The sequence below is a fragment of the Pan paniscus genome, chromosome 21 (assembly GCF_029289425.2).
Source record: "Pan paniscus chromosome 21, NHGRI_mPanPan1-v2.0_pri, whole genome shotgun sequence".
Classification (NCBI taxonomy): domain Eukaryota; kingdom Metazoa; phylum Chordata; class Mammalia; order Primates; family Hominidae; genus Pan; species Pan paniscus.
Window position 1 is genome coordinate 48,173,362 of NC_073270.2, and position 25,088 is coordinate 48,198,449.

The 25,088-nt window shown below is 39.3% G+C and overlaps 1 protein-coding gene across 14 annotated transcripts in view; it reads right to left on the reverse strand.

Annotated features, from left to right (window-relative positions):
* The window catches only part of PTPRT (protein tyrosine phosphatase receptor type T), a 1,127,644-nt gene that overhangs the window by 372,444 nt on the left and 730,112 nt on the right, over positions 1 to 25,088 (reverse strand). For all 14 annotated transcript variants that reach the window (XM_034947434.2, XM_034947430.2, XM_055104674.1 and 11 more), the window contains exon 9: positions 14,080 to 14,189. In XM_034947434.2, coding sequence (XP_034803325.1) covers positions 14,080 to 14,189 — 110 coding nt within the window. The remainder of the gene's footprint in view (positions 1 to 14,079; positions 14,190 to 25,088) is intronic.

Consider the following 25,088-nt stretch of genomic DNA (forward strand, 5'->3'; position numbering starts at 1 on the left):
AAGAAAATAAACCCACATGAAGATGGCTAGTGTGTTATTTCCACTCCCTATTTTTCTAACACTATATAATATTGTTATATTGTCACTAACATTTAATGAAAACTAAATTATTTTAAAAATCAAGCAATCAGCGATGTCGATATTTGAATATCTCTTATGCCTGTTGCCTTAACCTTGACTCAAGTTTGGAATGCATTTTTATTTATTAAACAAATATTTATTGAACCCTACTTTGTGCCAGGATCTGTTCTAGGCACCGGGGATATACCTGTGAATACAGATCTTTAACCTTGACAAGTTTATACTTTAGCAAATTAATTCTATGAGTTAAGTATAAACTCACTGGTTGGAACCTCATGTAGTCTATTAGAGATTATTGTAAGACTTGGGAGATAATCTTATGATTTTGGATGGTCCTATAAGGTCATATATATGGACTAATGGATGCTAAGAGATACTTCTGTTACTCTACCTACGCCTTCAAAGGGATCTCATCTTCATAAGAAAAGCCCATCCCATCTTCATAAGAAAAAAAAACAAAGAGGCCAGACACCGCGGCTCATGCCTGTAATCCCAGCACTTTGGGAGGCTGACGCATGTGGATCACTTGAGGTCAGGAGTCCGAGATCAGCCTGGCCAACAAGGTGAAACCCCATCTCTATTAAAAATTTTAAAAAAATTGCCAAGCATGGTGGCATGTGCGTGTAATTCCAGCTACTCAGGAGGCTGAGGCATAAGAATCTCTTGAACCTAGGATGTGGAGGTTGCAGTAAGTTGAGATTGCATCACTGCACTCTAGCCTGGGTGACAGAGTGAGAATCCATCTCAAAGGAAAAAACAAAAAACAAAAAACAAAAACAAAAACAAAAAAAAAAAGAGAGAAAATTTTAAAAAGAAAAGAAACCAAAAAGAAAAGAAAACAAAAAGAAAAGAAAAAAAGCACCATCAAATTTGAGACCCTATTGTGTTCCAGGTACTATGTAAGGTACTGAGTTCTTTCCAGAGATGAGCTATGTATATATATAGGAGTGTGTGTGTGTATATTTATATGCACATACTTGCTTGTACATGTGTATCCCTATATTGTGAGTCCCTTTGTTTATAAATGTGTATATCCCTTGGCACTTACAATATAAGGATAGACATTTATAAAGAAATAAAAAATAATTGTTAACTGTGGTCCATGTTATCCAAAAATGGGAAGCAATGGTAGAGACAGTGGTGAGTGGGCAAAGCCCTACCTGAAGGCTATTAGGCAGGGCCCTTCTGAGGTGGTAGCATTCACATCAATACCTGTAGTAGGAGAATGAGTTGGCCATGGAAGAGGAAGTGAAAGAGCTTTCTGGCAATAGGAGGTCTGCGTGCAATAAGCCTGAGACAGGGGCCCCTAGCATGCTGGAGCACAGTAAAAGAAGCCCAGTGAGACCAGAGGGAAAAAGAGAATGGGAGGTGCAAGTCTTTCAGACCTAAGGTAGCAGTTTGGATTTTATGTGAAATGCAATAGCTCTAAAAGTAAGGTAATAAAACTATGAGAGATATTAAAGAAAACCTAAATAAATATACAGAGATTGAATATCATAAAGATGTCAATTACCCACATATTGTTCTATACATTCAAGGCAATTCTAATAAAAACAACAACAGATGTTTTCATTAAACTTGGTAAGTACATACTAAAATGAAAGAGCCAAGGGCAAGAATAACCAAGATATTGCTGAACAAGTATGAGGAGGAGGAATCTTCTCTACCAGAGATCAGGACACTGTGAAGCTGTAATAAATATGACTATGAATGGTTATAGTGCATGGAGGCCAGTGGAATAGAGAGCTCAGAAAAAAATTCATGCATATAAGAAATTTTGGCGTAAGTCAGATATGGCCTGGTAGAGCAGGGAAGAAGAGACTGTAAAAAGGACTTGGATACAGTGTTTATCAATGTAAGAAAAAAATAAAATTTTCACTCCATCTCTCACCCTATGCAAAAATTAATTGCAGATAGATCAAAAACTTAAATTTCAGGAGCAAAACTATGCAACTTTTAGCAGAAATATAGGCAAGCATCTTTCTCACCTTGGTTTAGGGAAGAATTTCTTAAGGACACAAAATGTGTTAACTATATAAACAAAGACTGATAAAATTGGCCATAATTAAGGACTTTTGTTTTTCAAAGATACCTTAGAAGAAGTAAAAACAGCAAATTACATTTGTAACTGGCAAAATATTATCAAAAGTATATTATAAAACTATTACATATCAATAAAGAAAAGAGCATATAACCCAGTAGAAAAGTAGGCAAAAGACATGAACAGATATCCCACAGAAAATGAAATACAATATTCAACCTCATTAATAATTGAGGGAATACAAAGCAAGACAACAAGATACCATTTTATATTTATTTAGTCAAAATGAAGAATCTTGACAACACCAAATGTTGGAGAGGGTTTGAAATCATAGGCACTCATAATTTGCTGGCATGAGTGTAAATTAGTGCAACCAGTTTGGGAAAGAGTTTGGAGTATTTTTGTAAAACTTAACATTCATTTACCATCTGACCTAGTTTCTAGATAGAAATTCAAGAGAAAATCTTGCACATATACAGGAGAAAGTAGGCACAAGGGTGCTCATTTCATCACTGCTGATAAAGGCAACATTCTGAAAGCAACCCCAATGTTTATGAAAGGATCATGAGTGAAAGTTGTGTAGTATCTTCGTGCAGTGGAGTATTAGACAGCAGTCAAGATGAATGGACTACAGCTGCACTCATCCATGGGGATGAACATTTGCAATACAATATGGAATAAAAATGTCCCAAAAGCTTATACACGACTTAAAATCCTTTATTAAAGTTAAAACACTAAAAAACAATATGCTTGTAAGGAATTCACACAAGTAGCAAAACTATATAAAATATACAGGAATTATATACAAGATTCAGAAGAGTGGAGGGGTCAGGAAGATGGGATGGGGAGACGTAAGTGAGTAGAAACAGATGTGCTTATGTAGATCATAAGTAAATGTTAGGTGTTGTCAGCATTCTGGTTGTCTTTTAGTTGGTGTGTTACTGAAAAATTAATCAATAAATAAAAAGAAAAGAGACCCATGCACAGACCAATACAGAAAGAGTTTCATGAAACTAGGAGTGAGATTAATCTCATTTTGGGCACCCAAGTGATAGTTCATAGCAGAAAGAGCTTTTTGAATCTCCCTGGTCCAAGCCTCCTAAGCCACAAATGTGGAAACTGAGGCCCAGGTTGGGAAAGAAGCTAACTAGTTCAAGTACACTCTGCAATGACTAACCAAAGGTCAATCTTAAATTTACTGTTTGCACAACCCACTATTTGACGTGCAGCAATACACACGTTAAAAACGTGCATAAAATAAAACAGAACAAGAAAGCAGTGACCTTTCTTTATGCCATCTTGAAGGACCCTGGAGACATGGTATGTATGTATGTATGTACGTATGTATGTATGTATTGAAACCATAATGAGGTAGACCAAGATCTCATACTTGGGTGTCAGTTTTAAGGAATTACTTTTCTCTTGGTAAACAGTAAGAAAAAGCAGTCAAAAGAAAAAATGCCCATTGACTTAAGGTGAGGGGAGAAAAACCACCTGCTAGCTCCCGAGCTAATGAAAAGACAAGCAACAAATCACAGATTGGAATTCCAGCCTCCAGAGACTTCAGAACAGAGGCTCCAAATGTCCTGATGATAGATGAAAATATGCAAACATTTTTCATTTTGTTCTGACCAAAACAGAAGCGAAAGAGCCAGTTAAAAGCAGCAAATTCATGCTGCATTGCCCAGCCTAGGTGGAATTCCAACAGGGGTAACACGGTAAAACATCTGAGATGAAAAGAGAACAACTTGTGATGTTTAAAGAGACACTTCACAACTTAAGTGCTGCCTCTGGGCACAGTTTATTGAAAGGACCACAGCAGCCAGGGAGAAAGTTCCATCTCTAGCCATGTGGCCATGTGCACAGAAGGACACCCTGCAAAGACCTCTGGGTGCACATACAGTGCATCAGAATGCAGTTTCCCTCCCAGATAAGAAACATGAAGAAAGCCCACGCCCTGACAAATGCAGAACTCACTCTTCATTTCCTTCCCTTCTCTCTCCTAGGACAACTGTAGACGCATAGGATTCAATTTAACCGGGAGACTTTTGTTTTAATCCAACATTTTTCTTTAGCAAAACTCTGGAGACAAATTATGGCAGACGTTCATGTTAAACAGCTGGGAGCCCACTGAAATGAAAGAAAGTTTCTCCCCTGGTGTTACCATGGCACGGATATGAGGTGATCACAGGCACCCCTAGTCCAGGAGAAAACAGACATAGCCCTGTGTCTCTGATATCTCTGTCAGTTAACTCTCCAATGAAATAGAACAATCCTAAGGATGAAGCTGGAAAAATGGATACATCAAAGGATGAAAGCTTCACACAGACATGCCACCAAAGATACAATTATATGAGTGTATACATGTGACAGTGTACAACTACATAAACTCACAAAAACATATGCTCATACACACACCCCAAGACAAGCATACTTATTCACATGTGCGCAGTGCAGGAATATTTTTCATGCAGCAACCTTTATTGTTTTCCACAGCTGAACTGAATGATTAATGTTTACTGTGAAAACCTCACTGGCAGGACAACATGGTTTGCTATCCTTAGGTAACAAGTGCTACACATCTGTTGATTTCCACTGTCAAGTTACCTGGCTCCATCACAAATACCTGTGTCGTAACAGAAAAGAAGAAACACCCCAAGGCAAATACAGAGGCAATCCTAATATACCACAAGTGGATGACCAGCAGCTCTAATGGGCCCAGGTACATAAATGCAAGTCACTCACATCAGAATGCAACTTCTTTTCCTTCCAGACTCTGAGTGCCAGAAATCATTCTTTTCAACCAGAGCTGTTTCTACTGAAACACCTGTCAGCTTCCCTGTCAGCCCGAATGACCTGTATATGGCATCTAACCAGGGATGCCTGCATTTTTCAAGTTTCTGGAGGGGAAACATCTTATGGAGGTTGAATGATGAGCTGTGGACTAGAACAAATGGCTCCTAGACATCCCAGGGCCCTGACTTTTAAGATTTAGGGAAGGCCTCTGGGCAAATCTATTGTTTTGTGTGTGCACATGTCTTTTTTAATCTCACAAAAAAAACCACAACAGGACTGACTTCCACTATTCAGGAGAGGGAAAAAGATTTGCAAGGGAAGGTCTGTGGTGCGCTCTGGCATCAGAGTTGCAAGATGCCATTAGTAACATGCAAAGGGATATTGATAGAACGATACCTCCCTATGTTTTTTCAATTACTCCACACACTGTTTAGCAACCTTGAGGGAAAAAAGACCAATGTTTCTTGAATTTAATCCTTAAAAAAATTAGCACTTAGCAACTGCCTGTGTATGAGTGAGTTGGCTGTAGCGTACATCAGATAGAGGTGGAGTCTGGCAGAGTGAGAGTGAAGATAGGTTAAGCCAGGATCAAGACTGGGTTTATTTAGAAGGTGTTTAGCTAGGATTACATATCAGAGGAGACCGACTGGATTCAATTCATGCAATGCTTCTTCCCAACCCTGGATGTTTTTAAGAAATTCTCAAGGAACTTAAAAACAACAAACAAATACAGCATATGGATAGCGCCCCCTCCCCTAGAGATTCTGATTTATTTGGACCGCAATAAGGCCCATCCATCCATCCCTGCATTCATTCAGGTAACTAGACGCCTATTTATTTATCTATACATTGTTTCAAGCTCTCAAGGTATGATTTTTTGTTTATTTTTGTTTTGTTTTTGAGACAGTCTCGCTCTGTTGCCAGGCTGGAGTGCAGTGGCATGATCTCAACTCACTGCAACCTCTGACTCCTGAGTTCAAGCGATTCTCCTGCCTCAGCCTCCCAAGTAGCTGGGACTACAGGCATGCGTCACCACAAGCAGCTAATTTTTGTATTTTTAGTAGAGACGGGGCTTCACCATGTTGGCCAGGACGGCCTCAATCTCTTGACCTCATGATTCACCCACCTCGGCCTCCCACAGTGCTGGGATTACAGGTGTGAGCCACCACACCAGGCCAAACTGGACTTTATTTTTCAGATCAGTTTTACCTTCACAGCAAAACTGAGCAGAAGGTATCTCAAGGTGTGATTCTAATCTTCAGCCAAGCTTGAGAACAACTAAATTAGTTAGACAAAAATAATCATCATTGCCCCTTGCTAGGATAGAGCACAAATCCATACATTTATCCAAAGAATATTTATTGAGTACATACTATGTGAAAGCTACTATTTTAGGTCCTCAGGACACACTGAAAGGCAAAAATAAATATAGCATATATTAGTTGTTTCTTTCTTTCTTTCTTTTTTTTTTTTAGACAGAGTCTTGCTCTGTTGCCCAGGCTGGAGTGAAGTGGCACAATCTTGGCTCACTGCAAGATCCGCCTCCCAGGTTCACGCCATTCTCCTGCCTCAGCCTCCTGAGTAGCTGGGACTACAGGTGCCCGCCACCACACCCAGCTAATTTTTTGTATTTTTAGTAGAGACGGGGTTTCACCGTGTTAGCCAGGATGGTCTCGATCTCCTGACCTCATGATCCGCCTGCCTTGGCCTCCCAAAGTGCTGGGATTACAGGTGTAAGCCACCATGCCCGGCCTGTATTAGTTATGTCAAGACCAAATGCTGTCAGGCTAGAGAACCGGGGAAAGCTGATGTTGCAGTTCCAGTCTGAAAGTCATCGGCTGGGGAATTCCCTCTTACTCAGGAGAGCTCAGTCTTCTAATCTATTCAGACCTTCAGCTGATGGGATGAAGCTCCCCTATGTCATGGGGAGCAATCTGCTTTACTCGAAGTCCGCCCATGTAAATGTCAATCTCATCCAAAAACACCTTCACAAAACCATCCAAAGTATGGTTTGACCACCAATCTGTCAAACCGTGGTCCAGCCAAGTTGACACATAAAATTCACAATACAGGACCCATGCCCTCACGAGGGTTCAAGTCTGTTGTGGGGCTGGGTGATACTGAAGTACACAAACGAAACAAGTGCAGATTGTGGAAATGGTATGAAGGAAAGCAAGTTGTTAAGAGAGGAAACAGAGGGGAACCTGTTTTAGATCAAGTGGACAGTGGAGGGAAAAAGCCTCTTGGAGGTGAAGAAAAGGAAGGAGCCAGCCCTGAGGAGTGTAGAGTGAAGAGCATTACAGGCAGAAGGAATGACACAGAGTGGCGAGGGCTGCCAGGAACTGGGTGAGCTTGGGAAATGCCAGGAGGCTAAAGCTGGACAGCAGTAAGCAATGGGAAGAGGAGCGGCAGGTGAAGTTAGAGAGGCAGCCAGTACCAGATCATTCAGTGCCTTGAAGTTAAGATGAAGCCAAAGCAGACGAGGAACAGGATCAGATTTACCTCTTAAGATGTTCTGTCTGGCTGCAGTGTGGACATATGGAACAGGTGAAGTGTGGAAGGGGGTGGGCAGGGAGGAACTGAAATGCTCCAAGCATCTGAGGGGTGCTCAGAACAGGATGTGGCAGCAGAGATGGTGCCACGCGGCCTGACCTGTGTCTATTTTGGCAAGAGAAATAATGAAACTTTCTGGCGGATTAGCTGTGTGGCTGCTGAGGGCAACGGATGACGCTCTCATTTCTGGCTTGAACAATTTAGAGGAAACAAGAGCTTTTTTCCTTGTTACCAGCCTGGCTCGAGTTATACTCAATAGCGGCCTGCATTATGCAAATCATGTGTCCTAATTAACGTAGATCCAGTTTGAATTATGCAAATTCTTGCTTTGGGCTGTATTAGTCACAATCCAGCTGATTTCCTCCTGCCTAGACTACCTCCTGCCCATCTGGAACACATCCCATTCTCCACACTGCTCCTCTGTGGACCAGAGTCATGAGCCAGTCTGGGGTCAGTGAGCCCTGAGTGGTCAGTGCAGCAAAGCTGAGGGATGGAAGGAGGCATGCTCATCCATCCAGACAGAGCCAGGAACCTTCTCTGGGCCTCTGTCTTAAAGAGTTTCCTCGTGAGCTTATCCACCCAGCTGGTCCCCTCTCTCCATCAATGTCTGTGTTCAGGCTTTCATTCTGTTCAGAACTCCTGTCTCGGAAGATGCTCCAGCCTCCTTGTAATGCACTCTGATGGCTTGTTGATTCCTGGGGCCCGTGCTTTTTGTTCAGATTGAATCCAACCATCTGTGTGCTGAAAAAAATATTGACAAACCCTCTGACCTATAGTACCTTTTAAAGGCGCTCCCATACAGGAATGCCGCCTTGTTTTATTGAAGTGAAGTCTGTTTTATTTAACTCTGAATGCCAGGCACCTAGAATAGCTTGTAAGATAAATGCCAATCAACTCTAGCATAATCAAGACACCCATTCCTGCCTCATTAGGGTCTTCTCATTCCCTTTAAGCTTCTCAGATTTATACACTGTAATTAGAAACTTGGTGATTTTGACTGCTAAACAGAAAGGCTTACTGGGAGGCTTCATATGTCTGAATTTTAAATATTTTCACACTTCGTTAACCCAGTTGCAAGTGTAACATCTTCTGGCCCAATTCCCTCACACTGTGTGATTTTTATTTTTGGACGAAGACGAGAACAATTAATTGAATTGAAACACATATTGATTACTGTTTTCCATGAACTCTGAACAGCTTGTCTCTGAATGATTTTATTGAAGGGTTTTTAGACAACTGTTTGGTTGGATTGCTTCCCTTGGTGACCTCATTCTGGCTATAAGTGCCTGTCTGCAATTGCGACGGTCTGTGTTCTTGGGGAGTTGTGGTTGTTCCCAAGAGCTGAGTCAGAATGAGAGAGGCCACACCACCCTTCTGCACATCCACACCCTGATTAGGGAACCCTGATGCCTTAATCAAACCCAAAAGCAGGGTTCTGGAAGAGTCTATGCAGATGTCATGATTTCCATATTCCTGATGTAAATACTGTTTGGACATCAGGTGAGCAGGAATATTCCTTACTGCATTAAATGATCACATTATTCATGCAATGACTGCAATGTTTTCATCAGGCAGAGCTTTCCAGACCAGTTGATATTCCCTTACCACCTCTACCACCCTCTTGTGCAGATCACAATTGTGAGATTTGAGAATGTTTCTTAAACCAGTGCTTTTTATGCTTTAATGTACACATGAATTATCTGGGGATCTTGTTAAGAAGACTGTGATTCAGTGGGTCCAGGCTGGGGCCTGCGATTCTGCATCTCTAACATGCCCGCAAGTGATGTTAATGATGCTAGTTTGTGGACACAAGGCCATTGGTGCTGCCTCTATCTGTGCATGATCTGTCACTCTGTTAGGGGAATGATCATAGAATTGCATTCTGCATCTCCCACTAAAGTGCAAATCCCCAAAGATCTGAGGCCATGGTCTAATTTATCTTAATACTTCCTGCTGCAGCTCAGATGAGGCCGGAACCAGTGGGCTCTGACGAGGATTCTGAGCTCCCCTCTCAGTGGGCAGAGAGAGAGTTTGAGGCTGCTGCAGAATGAGACGGTTTCATAGCCCTGGAGTGGTAATAGGGTCAGGGTGAGACACCCATCTTTCAGGGAAGGTGGGCCCAGGATCTAAAGGTCCATGGCTCCAGGGTGCTCATCAAGATAATAACTCATTACTAAAAAGAAGGTGTCAAAGCTGGGCTAGCAGCAGTAAAGAGGCAGCTGTAACAACACTTTCACATCTTCTGCTCAGGTATAAGGTCTTTTAATAAATAGTTCATCTTAATATCATAGATGATGGAAATGTCCTTGCCTCCTGGTGCATTTTCCAGATGTTTCCAGGATGCTTGTGTGCCCACCATCTCTTATCCACACAACAGCTGGATGACCTTTTAAGAATATAAATTGGATCCCTTCATTCCTCTGTGTAGAACCCTCCTAGGGCTTTCCATTCCTTTCAGGATAAAATGCAAGTTCTAGGAGTCCTGCCATCCCTGGCCCTACCCACCCTTTCCCCCACACAGTCTCATCACTGTCCTCTGTGCTCAGGAGGCCCCAGTCACTCTGGTCTCCTTTTTACTACATTTTTAAGACCTGCCTAAGTCATTTCCACCTCAGGGTCTTCACACTCACTGTTTTTATTCATATGTCTTCACTACTTCACCTTCAGAGACTTTGGCTGGCTTATAGGCAAGAATTAAACAGCAAAGCAACTCCAAAAAGAGGTAGAATTTTTGATTTCATGGGTTTGACATAGATTTACTTTCCCCTTCATTCTTACCCAGTTGAAGCCAAGAACAGTCTGACACCTTCATATTAGAAAGAGAGGACTGAAGACTGGAGACAGAATGGGACTTAAAGCCACTCACATTTTGGGGGGCAGAATTGTCCGAGGATGGACTCAGAGGCTGTGACCTGGACTTGTGCAGAAGGAAATTTAATCTTAACCACTTGGACCTGCTGTATTTAACAATAACATAGTTATAATAATGAAACTTCCCTCCTTCCCCTCCCTTATTTTTTCTTTGCTTTTAACTTTGCTGAGGCCAAGGTTGTATATAGAAGGCCACAGACAATCCTGAATTTCTCTTCCATTTGCATTATCCTATTTTTCTTTGTAATAAAATATTCTATTTTGAGGCCAAAAGAGGGTAATTTGTAATTTATGAATTTCTCTCTTGAAATTACAACTAGAACCTAATTTTAAAAATCAAATTGGTTTCATCTAATTAAATTTGTAAATTGCCTCATAAACACATGCTTTGTTATAAATGTTTTTAAAAGCAAGGTCTCTTGCTTACTGTCTGGGGCTGGATTGGGTTGAGCCCAGAGTAACAGTTACTTCTCATCTCTCTACTCAAGAGAACATACTCTCAATTGCCAAAAGTTTCTCAAGAGTAGTATTTTCCAGAACAGTGCTTCTGAAACCCTAATACCCATAGGAATCACCCAAGGATCTTGTTAAACTGGAGAGGCCTGAGCTGCTACATTTCTAACTAGCTCCCAGGTCATGCTAATGCCGCTGGTCTATGGACCACGCTAAGTTGCAGAAAGGGGCAAGACATCTGTACCTGCATTTAGGAGTCCTGGGTTTGGCATCTGGGTAATATGAACTTGGTCTTTTCATTTTAACCCTCTGCACTCAATTTCCTCATTTTTATGTAATGACAACAGCTAACATTTATAATGTTATTTCTAAATGCCAAACACTGTACAAAACCTAACTTAATCAGATCTTCAGAGTAATCCTATAAGGCCATTTTATTATTACCTTGATTTTTCTGATAAAAGGCTTAAGGTTCTGAGAGGCCACTTGATGTACTCAAGGTCACAGAGCAAGTAAATGTCAGAGCTGGGATTCAGATCTAGGCTATATAGGCTCAAATGTCACCATCCTTATTTTCTTAGGCCTCACTAGCTTTTGATACACAAGACTACACTCATGTTTATGCTCACAATACAATGGCCTAAATCTACAACCTCCTTAGCTGTCTTTACAGCATCCCTCAATAATTTTGGCATATTCCGCAAAAGTAGCCTCAAATGCTTACAAACAACTCAACCAGTTACAATACTCTGGTTCCGGTTCTCTGCAAATTATAGCCCAAGTCACAGCGAAGAAGCTACCTGAAGATGTCTTTCATCATAGTTGTCTCCCATAGAATCCATGGGAATGCCAACATCCCTGGCATCTGGTCTCTGAAAATCCACAAGGCATCGGATTTACACAGAAGTGAGAAGGACATCCTGCTGTAATCTGCACCCACCTTTGTGCATGGGGCTCCAGAGAGTGCACTATATACTAATGCCTCAATTGCAGGAGGTTCTACTCAAACACAGAGTCTAACTCACAGTTGTGTTTAGACCCTTGCTCTCCCTCTGTTTCTTTCTTCTTATCATGGAATTTTAATCATGATATTTCTCATCCAGTCTAATGCATCATTCTACTAGAGGAAAAAGTGTATTACTCTCAAGGATCCAATCTAATGCATCATCCTACTAGATGAAAAAGTATATTACTCTCAAGGAATAATATGTGCAGAGATATGACTCCACCTGCAACATGGCCCTACAGTAGTGGTTTCCAAATGCAGGTATGTACAAGGACCAGGGCTTTTCCATGACAAAGTTGCCATCAATCCAATGCAAAATTAGAAAAAATAATGTGACTGTCATGAGTTAGTAAAAAATCATAAATTTATTCAATTTGAAGGATGGACTTTTATTCTGAAATTATATCCTTTCTATATTTTTGGAATTATGTCTTTTATAAAACGATGTAAATAAAAGATGTTGAAGTACCCTAGGTTAGTCCCCCAAGCCTTTTTAAATGCTACTGGCCTGTGAATTCCAAAAGTCTTGAACATCTGGCACACAGCGTCTTTTACATAACAGTATCAAGTAACTTAACTTCCTAAATCATGGGTCCTTTCCTTCTGCTTTACAAAGAAAAGTTTGCCAGGCACAACACATCTTTATTTCATTTAAATGTGTGTGTGTGTGTGTGTGTGTGTGTGTGTGTGTAATTGTGGTTTCTGCTTTACAAAGAATAACGCGTAGATTTGAAGTGACTGGATTTTGTTTCAGTTAAATTTTCAGAACCTCTCTTTCCCAAAGAAGTTTTGAAAATGTGCTAGGCAAGGTGTATCGGTATGAGTACCTGCCCTCCTCCCGGGGTACTCCCCAGGAAGAAAGCTTCTCCCAGGCGTGTGGCCTGAGAAAACTCATAAGTGATGGGGATGGATGTCTGTTTCCTCCTTCCATCTGGTAATCCTGAGAGCTGCGCCAAGCTCCCTGCAACTTCTAAGAGGGAGATGTTAGCTCTCCTGAGGAATGCTAGTTTTAATGAGATAAGGTGTTTTCTTAAGCACCTTGTACATGTTGGATAATCTTCTCCCTCAGAGAGTTCCCAGGACCATCTGTGACTCTCCAGAGAGGTTATAGGTCTGTAGATTAATCTTGAGTACTTTTCCTTCATCAAATACTCCTTGACTTTCCTCCCCAGAGCTCACCTTTCCTTATGGCAGCAATATTCTTCCCCCAAGCCCACTCCCTATACATGCATGTTTCTGCATGAGCTGTCAGTGACTTAAGCCTCTTCGTGGGCCTGTGGTACATGTTTCAGTCTGGGATGCTTGTGTCTTTCCCCCTCATCAGATTCCCTAGAGAAACCCTGAAGAAGTGATTACCACCTTTATTTTACAGATGAGAAAAATGAGGCTTAAAGAGAGGAGGAATCTACCAAAGGTAACTCGGGAAAAGGTGGAGCTACTAGGACACTAGGCTACATCATTCCAGCTTCGGTATCCATGCCCTTGCCTCTGCATTCCTGTGTGTTTCCACTTGATCTAGTATTGTAATCTTATGTTGTGTAAGAATACAAGGGGTGGGAGGAGACTCAAACTTACTCGTATCAGAATACTTGAATCTTAGCTATATCAGCTTTGTTGGAGATTTTTTTGTTTTGTTTTGCAATAAACTTTCATACAGTTTGTCTTATTTTTGCAACTTTTCTGGAAGGCACATTGTGTTGGCTTGATGGGTACATTCCTGCTTGAGTAGGTTCTGGTTCATCTCTGATATGGTAAGGCCCAGCTAATGCTTGGAATGGGGGCTTTGGATGCCATCACCTGGGTGACAAAATATGCCTTGGGCACAGAGCAATTTAAATCTGAAGAATCCTGTGTCCCTGGTGCAGAGAATAACATTGGGATTCTTTTCAAAGCAAAGAGACTGATATTCGTAAAGTGAGCATCATGTGGGTATTGCAGTTTCCCAGACGAACTTTCACTACTGTTTGCCAGGCCTGGGCCTTCTCTTCCACATAAGAACAATCTGACTCCCTGGGTTTTGGCTCTTTTGTGGATGAGGTCAGTTGTCACCATAGTCACTTCAATGCATGATGTGTACAAATTTCTTTGTTCTTGGGGCTACCAGGACAGCTCCACTGTGTGCCATTATGTTTGCACCCCATTGTACCGTCAGAAACCTTTTGATATGTCACATCTTACTCACCTTTATACGTTCAGCAGAATGGGTATTCACCAATGTCAGGCTGAAGTGACTTGAATAAAGCTAAGCCAATGGATGCAGCACAAGGGACCTCCTTACCTCGTAGAGCGTGATGACCCCATTGGTCTCATTGGGAGGTTTCCACTGGATGTAGATCTTCTCCTCAAAGGGCCCCCCTTGGATGGATTCTAGAGGAACAGCTCCTGGAACTACAGAATGGAAAAGTTATGAACTTGATGTCACCTTCCACATCATTTCTCCAGCCCCGCTGACCTAGAACAGGGGTTGACAAAGTTGCTGTAAAGAACCAGATAGTAAATATTTTAGGTCTGATGGGCTGTACGTTCTGTATTACAACTACTCAACTCTGTCATTTTAGCACAAAAATGACTATAGATAATCCATAAATGAATGAGTACGGTGGCGTTCCAATAAATATTTATGAAAACAGGCAATGGGCTGGATTTGACCCACAGGCCATAGTTTGCTAACCCATTTTCAGAAGGCTGATCAGGCTTTTCATCTGCAGACTGAGCAAGTCGGTTTATGAACTGAACCTGATAAGGGCAGAAAGGACATGAGCAGTTCCCAGTTCTGCCAGAGGTGGGAATCTGAAATGAGGTGTTTGCTTCAGGGGTGTCTAATCTTTTGGCTTCCCTGGGCCACATTGGAAGAAGAATTATTATTGTAGGCCACACATAAAATACACTAACACGAACGATAGTTCATGAGCTAAAAACAAAAATTACAAAAAAAAATCTCATAACGTTGTAAGAAAGTTTATGAATTTGTATTGGGCCACATTCAAAGCCATCCTGGGCTGCATGCAGCCCAGGGGCTGCTGGTTGGACAAGCTTACTTTAGGATTTGTATTTGAGAAATGCAAAGTGAGCTTCCCATCATCTTACCAAGTATCATTTTCTTCACTCTGCCAAGTTTTCTCTAACTTTAGGAGTGCTTCATCAGTTTCTTGACTAATTCCTGAATCCAACATGAACTATGTGGCTTGAAACCCCAATCCAATTAGAAGAAGCTCGCCTTGCTCCAAGAAGGCAGCTAGCTTGACTTGTTGTTGAGTCCCAACGCCTGGCATGAAGTAGATGCATAATAACTATTTGCTGGTTGGATGAATAGGTGAATGAATGACCTACGCCAGCATTTTGCCCTAATAAGTGCAACCTTTCCTGGGGCTCCTTCTATAAGCCGGTCAGTCTTCCTGCCAGCATCCTCCTGCTGGATTTCACTATTCTTACAACAGTCTGGAAGACAGTGAGCCAGAAAACAAATTATTCCCCAAACTTTCTGCTGTAACCCCTTAAAAATAATGAATTTTTTCAGTAAATTGTTACCAAATCTATTTATATTTTGGTATTATAAAAGCACTTACTCTTGGACTAGAATTTTACCTACATTATTTCACTTAAGCCATAAAACAGCTCTGCCCAGTAGGTATTATCTCCTTTGCGTCGATAAGAGAACCGAGGCTGAGAAAATGGAATAACTTGCTGAAGGTCATACGGCTCTTAAGTTGTAAAGAGGGAACTAAACACCTGTCTGTGAGTTTTAAAGCATATACTCTTAATCATCACGCTACGCCTCTCTACATATAGCCTTGGCCATATGTTGCAATCAGTTCTCCTTTGTTAAATTAAAATATGTTTAGTTTTGCTCATTATGGACATGCTATACAGAATTTGTTGAATATTAAGAATATATAAAAAGGTTAAAAAAGGAAAAGAACAAAATTACTCATAATTCACATGTTCAAATATTATTTTCCAATCTTTTTATGCATATAAAATTTTATTAAAAAAAGATATGCCTATGCATATATATTTTTTTTATTTTTTAAAAAATGTTAACTCCTACTGTGCATATTTCATTGTGACCTTATTTTATCACTAAAGAAATTGCAGACTTCTCTGGGGCCATTCATTTCTCTGGGGCCATGCATTTTAATGGCTGCTTAGAGGGGGCGTTGCCCCTTTATAGTCACTAATCCTTTATTATTGGGCATTAAAGTTGGTTTGAATTCTTCATGATTTTGAGCAATGCTGGAATGAGCATGCTTATAGGTAAGTATGCATGCAACTCTGCAGATAGACCTTAAGATTAATGCTTTGGAAATTAATTTACTGGGCCAAAGTAAATGAACTATTTTATTTTTAAGGCTTTTGACATATATTACCAGATTGCCTTTCAGAAAGTTTGTACCATTCTGGACTCCCCAACAGAAGACTATGTCTGTTCTTGCCAACACTGACTATTTAAAAAATTAAGTGCATGTGTATGTGTGTCTTTTTTAGAATATTGGAGAGTACAGATTTTGTTTTCAGCCTAATTAGCCATTCACATTGCTTCTTTTATGAACAAATTATCTATACCTTGTGCTCATTTTCCTGTATGGCTCTTCATTTTTGCTCATCTTTGTCTTATGGGCTCATCATTGTAATTTCATTTTAAGGACGTAAGCTTTCTTGCATAGGTTGCAAATATATTTTCGCCAGTTTTTTTGTTGGCTTTTGAAATCATTTAGGTATGCAGAAGCTTTTAATTAGTCAGGTATCCTATTGCTTTCCCTTATCCACCCTTCCTTTCCAGAAATATTTATTATGTATTTAATATGATGACGGGACAGCGATGGACACTAGAGATATACCAATAACAAAGAGAGATGTAGTCAAATCCATGGTAAAGCTTGTATTCTGGAAAGAGAGACAGACATTAAGCGATTATACTCAAAATTAATTCATTACATTTTTTTAATCAGGACTCTGACATAAAGGGATATGGTACTAGGAGAATTATTAAAAGCAGAGAACAACCTAGAATGGCAAGTTAGGATATTAAATGGCACATAAGTTAGAGTTGCTTGATAAGTAGAAGTTATCAGGGCAAAATGGGGAGGAGGTGCTGTAGTGTGGTGGACAGCTTTGTGAGGTTGAGGGTGGAAGGAGAAAAATCAGTTAGGAGGCTGTCATTGTCATCCTCGGGAGAAAGAATTGTAACATGGACTGGAATGATGGTAGTGTAGAAGTGAAATAGATTGTACAGATGTGGACTCAGAGGATGGCAACGTGGAAGATCAATGACTTGGTGGTGATAGATAAGGGTGAAGGAGGGAAGGGATGTGTCATGGAGAACTGCAACCCTTTTGTTTTACACAACTGGGGGATCAAAATGTTGTTTATAGAGAGGGAGCCTTAAAGGATGACCAACTTTGGAGAGGAAGCTGGTGAGCTCAGTTTTTGTCATACTTTATTTCAGGTATACATAGAACATCCAAGTGGCAATGCTGAGTAGCAGTTGGATATGGGAAGACTGGGGCCAATGTTTGGAAATGGAAACCGTGGGCAGGGAATAGATGGCAAGAGTATAGAGCAGAGAAAAAAAAAATAGGTCTAAGACTAAGTGAAGAAGAACTCCAGAATTAACAATTAGGAGGAAAATGAATGGAGAAACTGGGAGTCAGTGTTCAGAGAGGCAACCAGAAAACCAGGAAGGTGAGCCGTCATTGTAGCATCCAAGGAAGGAAAGAGGCTCAAGAAGGTACTGGTCAGCAGTCACAAATATGGCTGAGTAGTCGAGTAAGATGTGGCTTTAAACTTGCCCATTGAACCTACTGTCCTCAAGGTGACTCGTGAGCCAAGCAAGAGTAATTTAAGGGAGAATGTTGGCATCACAAGCCATCCTGAAGAGGGTTGAGAAGAGAGGGGAAGGTGAGGTGAGGCAAGTAAACAATGCTGGCTGTGAAAAGGAGGGGAATTCAAACCATAACAGGAATGAGATATGGAGCCAAAATAATGACTCTCTTAAAGACAAGAGAGGTTATGATTAAAGCAACTAAGAAAAAAATTCAAAATAGAGGCTGGGCGTGGTGGCCCACGCCTATAATCCCAGCACTTTGAGAGGCCAAGGCGGGCAGATCACAAGGTCAAGAGATTGAGACCATCCTGGCCAACATGGTGAAACCCTGTCTCTACTAAAAATACAAAAATTAGCTGGGTATGGTGGCGCGCACCTGTAGTCCCAGCTACTCGAGAGGCTGAGGCAGGAGAATTGCTTGAACCCAGGAGGTGGAGGTTGCAGTGAGCCGAGACCATGCCACTGCACACCAGCCTAGTGACAGACTGAGACTCCATCTCAAAAAAAAAAAAATTCAAAATAGAGGTAAGAAGGAGAAGAGTGAGAAAGAAAGAGGAGATAACTGACAATGGTAGGGTCCTGAAAGCAAGAGCAAGGGTGGGTTGAAAGAAGGGTTCTCTCCTTTTGTGAGAGAAGAGGAGAGGATGGAAATGTGCTAATGCTTTGTACGGAGGAATTGAAGTGTCCTAATGGCTCTGTTTTCTTGAGAAGTGGGGTGAAGCCATCTACCAAAAGCGTAGTGGGGGACGAATTGCATCAAGAATTTGGAAAGACAGGAGAAGCTTTAATCACAGAGAGTAGAAGGCAAGCAGAATAGAGAGATGAAAATTCTATTCATTCATCTGAGGGCCTATCTGACGGAAATTGAGCAGGGTGTGTCTGATGGACAATAAGAAGTGTCTGTCTGATGAAGACTGTGAGCATGAAACTCAAGCTAATAGATCTTGGTCTTTCCAATCTGGGGAAAATTCTCTTTTTCACACCAGATCAGATGAATGGAAAGTACAGATGAATAGTTGTTCTATAATTTATTTATTTTCTGTTTTATTCCCATCTTTTTCTTTTTACACCTTACACGTTAATATTTCTGAAATTACTGTGTATACCATACATGGTAGAAATCTATAATTCCTTACAATTTTCTCAATTGTAAAGGACAATTAATTGACCAGTCAAAACTTGCCCCAGTGATTTCAAATGCCATCTTACTACCATATTAAATTATTTTATATTCTAGTGTATGTTGTTTGGCTTTCTGTTCTATTTCACTAAGTTGTAGCTTTTACTGTGACAGTATTTCTCTACCGCATTAAAATGACATGTTTTGATACTTGGTAGAACAAGTCTTATTCTTCTTTTGCAAAGCTTTTTGAGGTATCACTACCCATGTATTCTTCCAGAAGAATTTAGGAAGAGTTTTATAAAATTTCAAACATATTTCATCACAATTTTTACTGCAGTTGCATTTTTTTTCTCTTTTTTGGGAAGCAGAGAGTATCACTTTTAACGTGAGTCCTTCTATCCAGTAAACTGTATAAATCTTCATGTATTAATGCTTCTTTTTATGCCCCTCAGTTAAAAATCTTTTTCTTTTATTTCTTACAAATTGCATTTCTAGGACTTTATTATTGTTCATATTGTTTTTGTATTATATTAAAAAGTTTCTTTTATAGTGTTTTGCGATATATTAAAAAGTATACATAACAATGTATGAATAGTTCAAAGAATAATTGTTAAATACACATGTGCCCACTATCTGCTCTAAGAAATAAAACATTACTATACTATTGAAGCACTGTTTATGCCCATCACTATTGTCTCCTTTTTCCTTCTCCATCGTTAAATAAATAAATAAATAAAATAGGTACTACAGGTACTATCCTGATTTTCCTTTTTTTTCTTTTTCTTTTCTTTTCTTTTTTTTAAGACAGAGTTTCACTCTTGTCGCCCAGACTGGAGGGCAACAGCGTGATCTTGGCTCAATGCAACCTCCGCCTCCTAGGTTCAAGTGATTCTCCTGTCTCAGCCTCCCAAGTAGCTGGGATTACAGGCACCCACGACCACGCCTGGGTAATTTTTTTTTTTTTTTTTTTTTGGAGACCCGGCTAATTTTTGTATTTTTAGAAGAGATGGGGTTTCACGATGTTGGCCAGGCTGGTCTTGAACTCTTGACCTCAGGTGATACACCTGTGTTGGCCTCCTAAAGTGCTGGGATTATAGGTGTGAGCCACTGCGCTCGGCCTGAATTTTCTCTTAATCATTCTCTTTATTTTTATTCGGAGTTCTAAATATATACATATATCCCAAGACAATATATCATTTAGTTTTTCTTGGTTTCTTTTAAATCTATGTGGATTCAGTGTTTTCTATTATATGATTTGCGTTTGTCACTCATCATTTTCAGATTCATCTATTTTGATGCACATAGTTGTATCTAATTCATCCCCATCTTATAAATATATTCCTATTTATTCCACCATTCTACCGTATATGAACAGTAGAGTTGTATCCAGGTAGGGCTTTCTTACAATATAATTTATCAGAATACTTTTGTATATTTGGTTGAACATATATATAAGATTTTACTAAGGTACACTTAGGAAGAGAGGGTCTATTCCTATGACTGAAGGGCTTGTCTATCTTTGTTTTTACAGTGTAATGCCAAATTGTTTTCCAAAGTGGTGGCAGCACTGCCCCAAGCAATGTTCTGAAAGTTCCTACTCCTCTGCATCTTTATAAACATTTGGTATTATCAGCTTTTAAAATTCTAGACCATCTAGTAAGTGTAAAACAATACTTCATTAAGGTTTTACATGCTTTTACCTATTTATTAGCATCTTTTAATGTTTGTTGGATATTATTGTCCTTTTCCTGTTGTATATGTTTGATACTGATCATTTTATTGGCTATATGTGCTACTGAAAAACTTCTTTTAATTTGTGTCTTGCGTTTCTCTTTATGTTACCTTTGAATATGGATCAGTTCTTAATTTTAATGTACTCAAATTGATCAGATTTTAGTTTTTGTATGGGAGAAAGAGAGAGACAAATTTAGTAGCAGACACTGTTGATGGCCTGCCTATATCCCACTGAATAATGCTTACTGCAAAGTACAAATTTACCTAAATGCTGTGGGAGCCAACTTGTTCTCCACGTAGAAAAAGCAAGAAGTGCCAGAGAGTTAATGCCCCGAAGACATCCTTCAAGCAATGAAAGACAGGAAGTTGATGGAAGAACATCCCAGTTTCCTTACTACTTGGTTGGGTAACTCTGAGACATGTTTTACTAGCACTTCTCAAACTATTTCAAACACTGAAACCATTGTGATGATGATAATGATAATTCCAAATCCATTGTGGACTCATGATATCATAAAATACAATACAAATAAATTAATAGGGAAGTACAATTTTTAAGTAAAAGTGAAATTAAAAAAGCAAAAAAGAAAAATACTAAGCTCCTTCTTTTTAAATACTTTCTCTTTCTGTACTTGTCTTGTTATGGATTAGAGAGTCAATGAGTCAGTGCTGGTCCTTGGACCACACTGGGAATAGCACTGTTCTAGAACTCAGTTATTCACATGGTAATTTTTTGTTAATAAACTTTGTATTGACTTTCTTCCCTTTCCTGTTTCACTTTCCCTCTTTCTTATGAGTGTGTCCTGAGACCATCTCCTAAATAAACTACTTCCATTTGTATCCTTATCTCAGGGTCTGCTTCCGAATAAACCCACACAAAAGAGTTTTCCTTACGTAAGAAACACTTTCTCTATCCTGAAGTCATGAGAATATTTGTCTAAATTTTCACTGACATTTAAGAGTTACTCTTTTAATAAAATGTCCTCAATTCATTTACAACTGTGTTACTATGTATAACATGAGGTAGGAATCCAATTTTAATTATTTCTCCTCATCCTAGGGAGATTGAAAAAATACTTTTAATTCCTCAATTGATCTGCCTGATAATTTTAACTTCTGTCACATTTCCACATATGTATGGGTCTACTTCTATGTTCTATTATATTCAATTGTTTCTGTTAGACTTTCCCTGTGTCAATACCACATCTTAATTAACAATGAGGTGTAAGTCTTGCTATCTGGTAAAGTCTACTACTTTGTACTTCATGTTCATGACTGTCTTGGGTACTCTTAACCTTTTCTCTTTACATAAACATTTTAGGACTAGCTTGTACCTTTCCAAAAAATGTTTGGTTTTTGAATTTTAGTTGCATGTATTATAGATCAAATGGGAGATAATATCATGTCTTTATAATAATAGGTTTTCTCATCCATGAACATGGTATATCTTTTATTTAGGCCTTCCTTAACGTCTTTCAGTGTTTTATACATTTATACGTACATCTTGAAAACTTATGTTAAATGTATTACTAAATACCTTATATTTTTATTGCTATTGTACATAATGTCTTTAAGAAAATACCACATACTTGTTAGGTTAATAGAAATGGAATTGACTTTTTAATGTTAATGTCTTGGCAAACATGCTACATTCTTATATTAATTCTAATAATTTGTTTGCAGATTTCTTTGGGTTATCTATGTAGAGATAATTGTAGCATCTGTAGTTAATAATAGTTTTGCTCTTTTCCAATCTTTTATTTTCTTATCTTCAATGATAGCCACCAATACAGTCTTTAATAGAAATGATGATATGTCTATCTCCAATTTCAAAGATAATGATGATATTGTTTCATCTTTGAGTATGATGTTTGTAGGTTTTTTAGTTATCTTTATCAGGTTGAGGGGGCCCATTTTTATTCCAGGCATACAAGAATATTTTGTTTTTTTAAATCATGCTGAGAATTAACTGATGCTTTTTCTGTATCTACTGTAGTGATGATATGTATTTCCCCTCTCCTAGTATGTTACTGTAGCAAATTACACAAACAGATTTACTAAAGTTAGACTAACACTAATTTTTTAAACCATTTTTTTGCATATTTACGCAGTTTCAGATCATTTGCTAATATTTTGTTTAGGTATTTGCATATATTTTTTCTCATAAGCTTTTCTGCTTTTAATATCAAGGTTATAGTCTTGTCATAAATTGAAGGGGGAAGTGCTTCTTCTTTTTCCTTTCTCATAAAGTGTGTAAGATTAGGATTACGAACTCCTTGAGTGTTTGACTGATTGCACTTGTGAAGTCACCTGGGACTGATGTGTACTTTGTTGCAAAAGTTTAAATTACTGATTCTATTTCTTTATTTGTTGTAAAACTATACAGAATTGCTTTTCCTTAAGTCAAGTTTTTTAATTAATAGTTTGCCATATCACCTAAATTTTACATTTATTGGTATAAGATTATATACACTATCATCATTTATCTTGGTTACTGTGAAATAAACACAAATGCATAAAACAAACATCTCATTAATTTTTCAGTACTGAACTTCATACTGTGACCCTGCTTTTCCTTATACTTTTCACTCCTTAAGCACATATCCCTAAACACAATAGAGTTTATCATCAAATAAATAAGAATAATAAATAGTGCTAAACTCTTTTACAAAGGCCAGTCTGGGAGAACTAATACCTTTACAATCTTAACTTCCATTCCATGAACATGTTCTATCCCAGGATTTATTTAGATATTCTTACTGAGCATGTGTATTAGTTTTTTTGTTTTGTTTTTAAAAATCTTGTTTCTTGCTTCAATTGTGAGGGGGTATTTACTTTGCACTATCAGATTTGTTCTTTACAATAAGAATGAAAGCATTTTTAAAAACCTGTCCAGTAACCTTTCCGCATGCAACCTCATAAGAAGTGGTGTGTGATGGTCTGGTTTAATGGGTCATTCTGCTAGTTACCATGTAAGTCCTTATTTTAAATATTTCCAACTCACAGGGAAAGGAAAGAATTTAGATATATTCATACATTACTTGGCTGGATAAGAGTTCTGTCTGACCTGTGGGGCAGTGGTATGAGGGGCAGTTAAGGAAGGGAAATAATTAGGCAGCAGGAAGATTCTCCGTGGCAAGAGGGCTTTTTAGGTGTTTTGAGGGGCAGCCTGAAGTTAGTTACCACAGACACTACCCCTTCCTGTAATTGTTTCTTTACAATGAGATCCTTCCACTGAAGCCCTCTTTTCTTGTTTGCCATATGCCCTGACGTAGGCTTGGAGGGGGAGCTCTCGTTCTCTGCATCATGGACTAGCAAATAAAGATGACCAGGGCACTGACCTCTCTCCTTTCCCCACTCCCATCCACCAGCTCCAACGCCCACTCCTGTTTTTAACACTGGTTGGTCAAAGTTGGAGGTACTTATGCATGTAGACTTGGAAGTCTTTTCCTCCAATTCCCTAAGGGGTTTTCTTTCCAGGCAGTCTCAGCCTAGTCATCTCTTTCCCATTTGGGACTCCCTCCCCCATGACGTCTTGCATTAATTTTTTCAGGAGCAGCCATGGCATCCTCTTACAGTTGTCAGTGCAGGTACAAAGGTGTTTTTCTCTATATTTCTTTAGGACAGTAGTTTAAGAAGAGTGATCAAATTGGCATTTCTAATCAAAAGTCTTATTGTCATCACTGAGACCTAAAAGGCAGTATTGTAGAATTAAACAATGATCAAGGGTTGAAGCCACACTGCCTGGGTTTATGTCCTGTTCCCACCACTGTATTACCTTGGCCAAGCTGCTTAATGTCTCTGTGTCTCATTTTCCTTACTTTAAAATGAGGATAAAAATACTACCTACTACATAGGTTGTCCTGGGGATTTGATACGTTAATATACACAAAGTGCTTAGCTAGGTGTCTGGCACAAAGTAAATACTATGTTTGTCTGATCCTCCCCCTGGCCCCATTGCATTCACTCTGAGAACAGCTCTAGGGTAGCCTAGAGATCACTAATTTGATTTTTTTTGTAGAGACAATTAAGATTGTTGCTATTTCCTGTGATGTCCTTACCTCAATCTGCTCTATCCGAATGATGTTATATTGCTAATCATAGAAGCTATATCTTCTCATAGCTTACTGAGCTTTCTACGATCTTCTTCTGATTTCTATGGTAAATAATCTTAAATCTAATTTTTCTCTGAGGACTCAGAATTCATTCGTTCAATAATGTATTTATTGTGTCCTTATTTGTCTACCTGGCACTATTCTTCTAAGTGCTTGGGAAGCAGAGTAAGCAAAACACAAGGAAAAAATCTTGTCTCTGTGGAATGCATTCTAGTGGGAGAAGACAGATAATAAAACATATAGTGAAATATACAGTATGTCAGATGATAATTGCTAAGGAGACACCCAAAGCTGGAAAGAGGGACAAAGAGTGTGCTGTAGGAGACTTCCAGTTTTTAATAGAATGGTCTGAGAAGAGCTTGCTGAGAGGTGACATTGGAAAAAAGACTTGAAGAAGCTGAAGGAACCATCCTGCTTATTTGGCAGAACCTTACTGTAGCCAAAAAGGATGGCAAGTGCAAAGGCCCTGAGGCAGGGATGTCCCTGATATA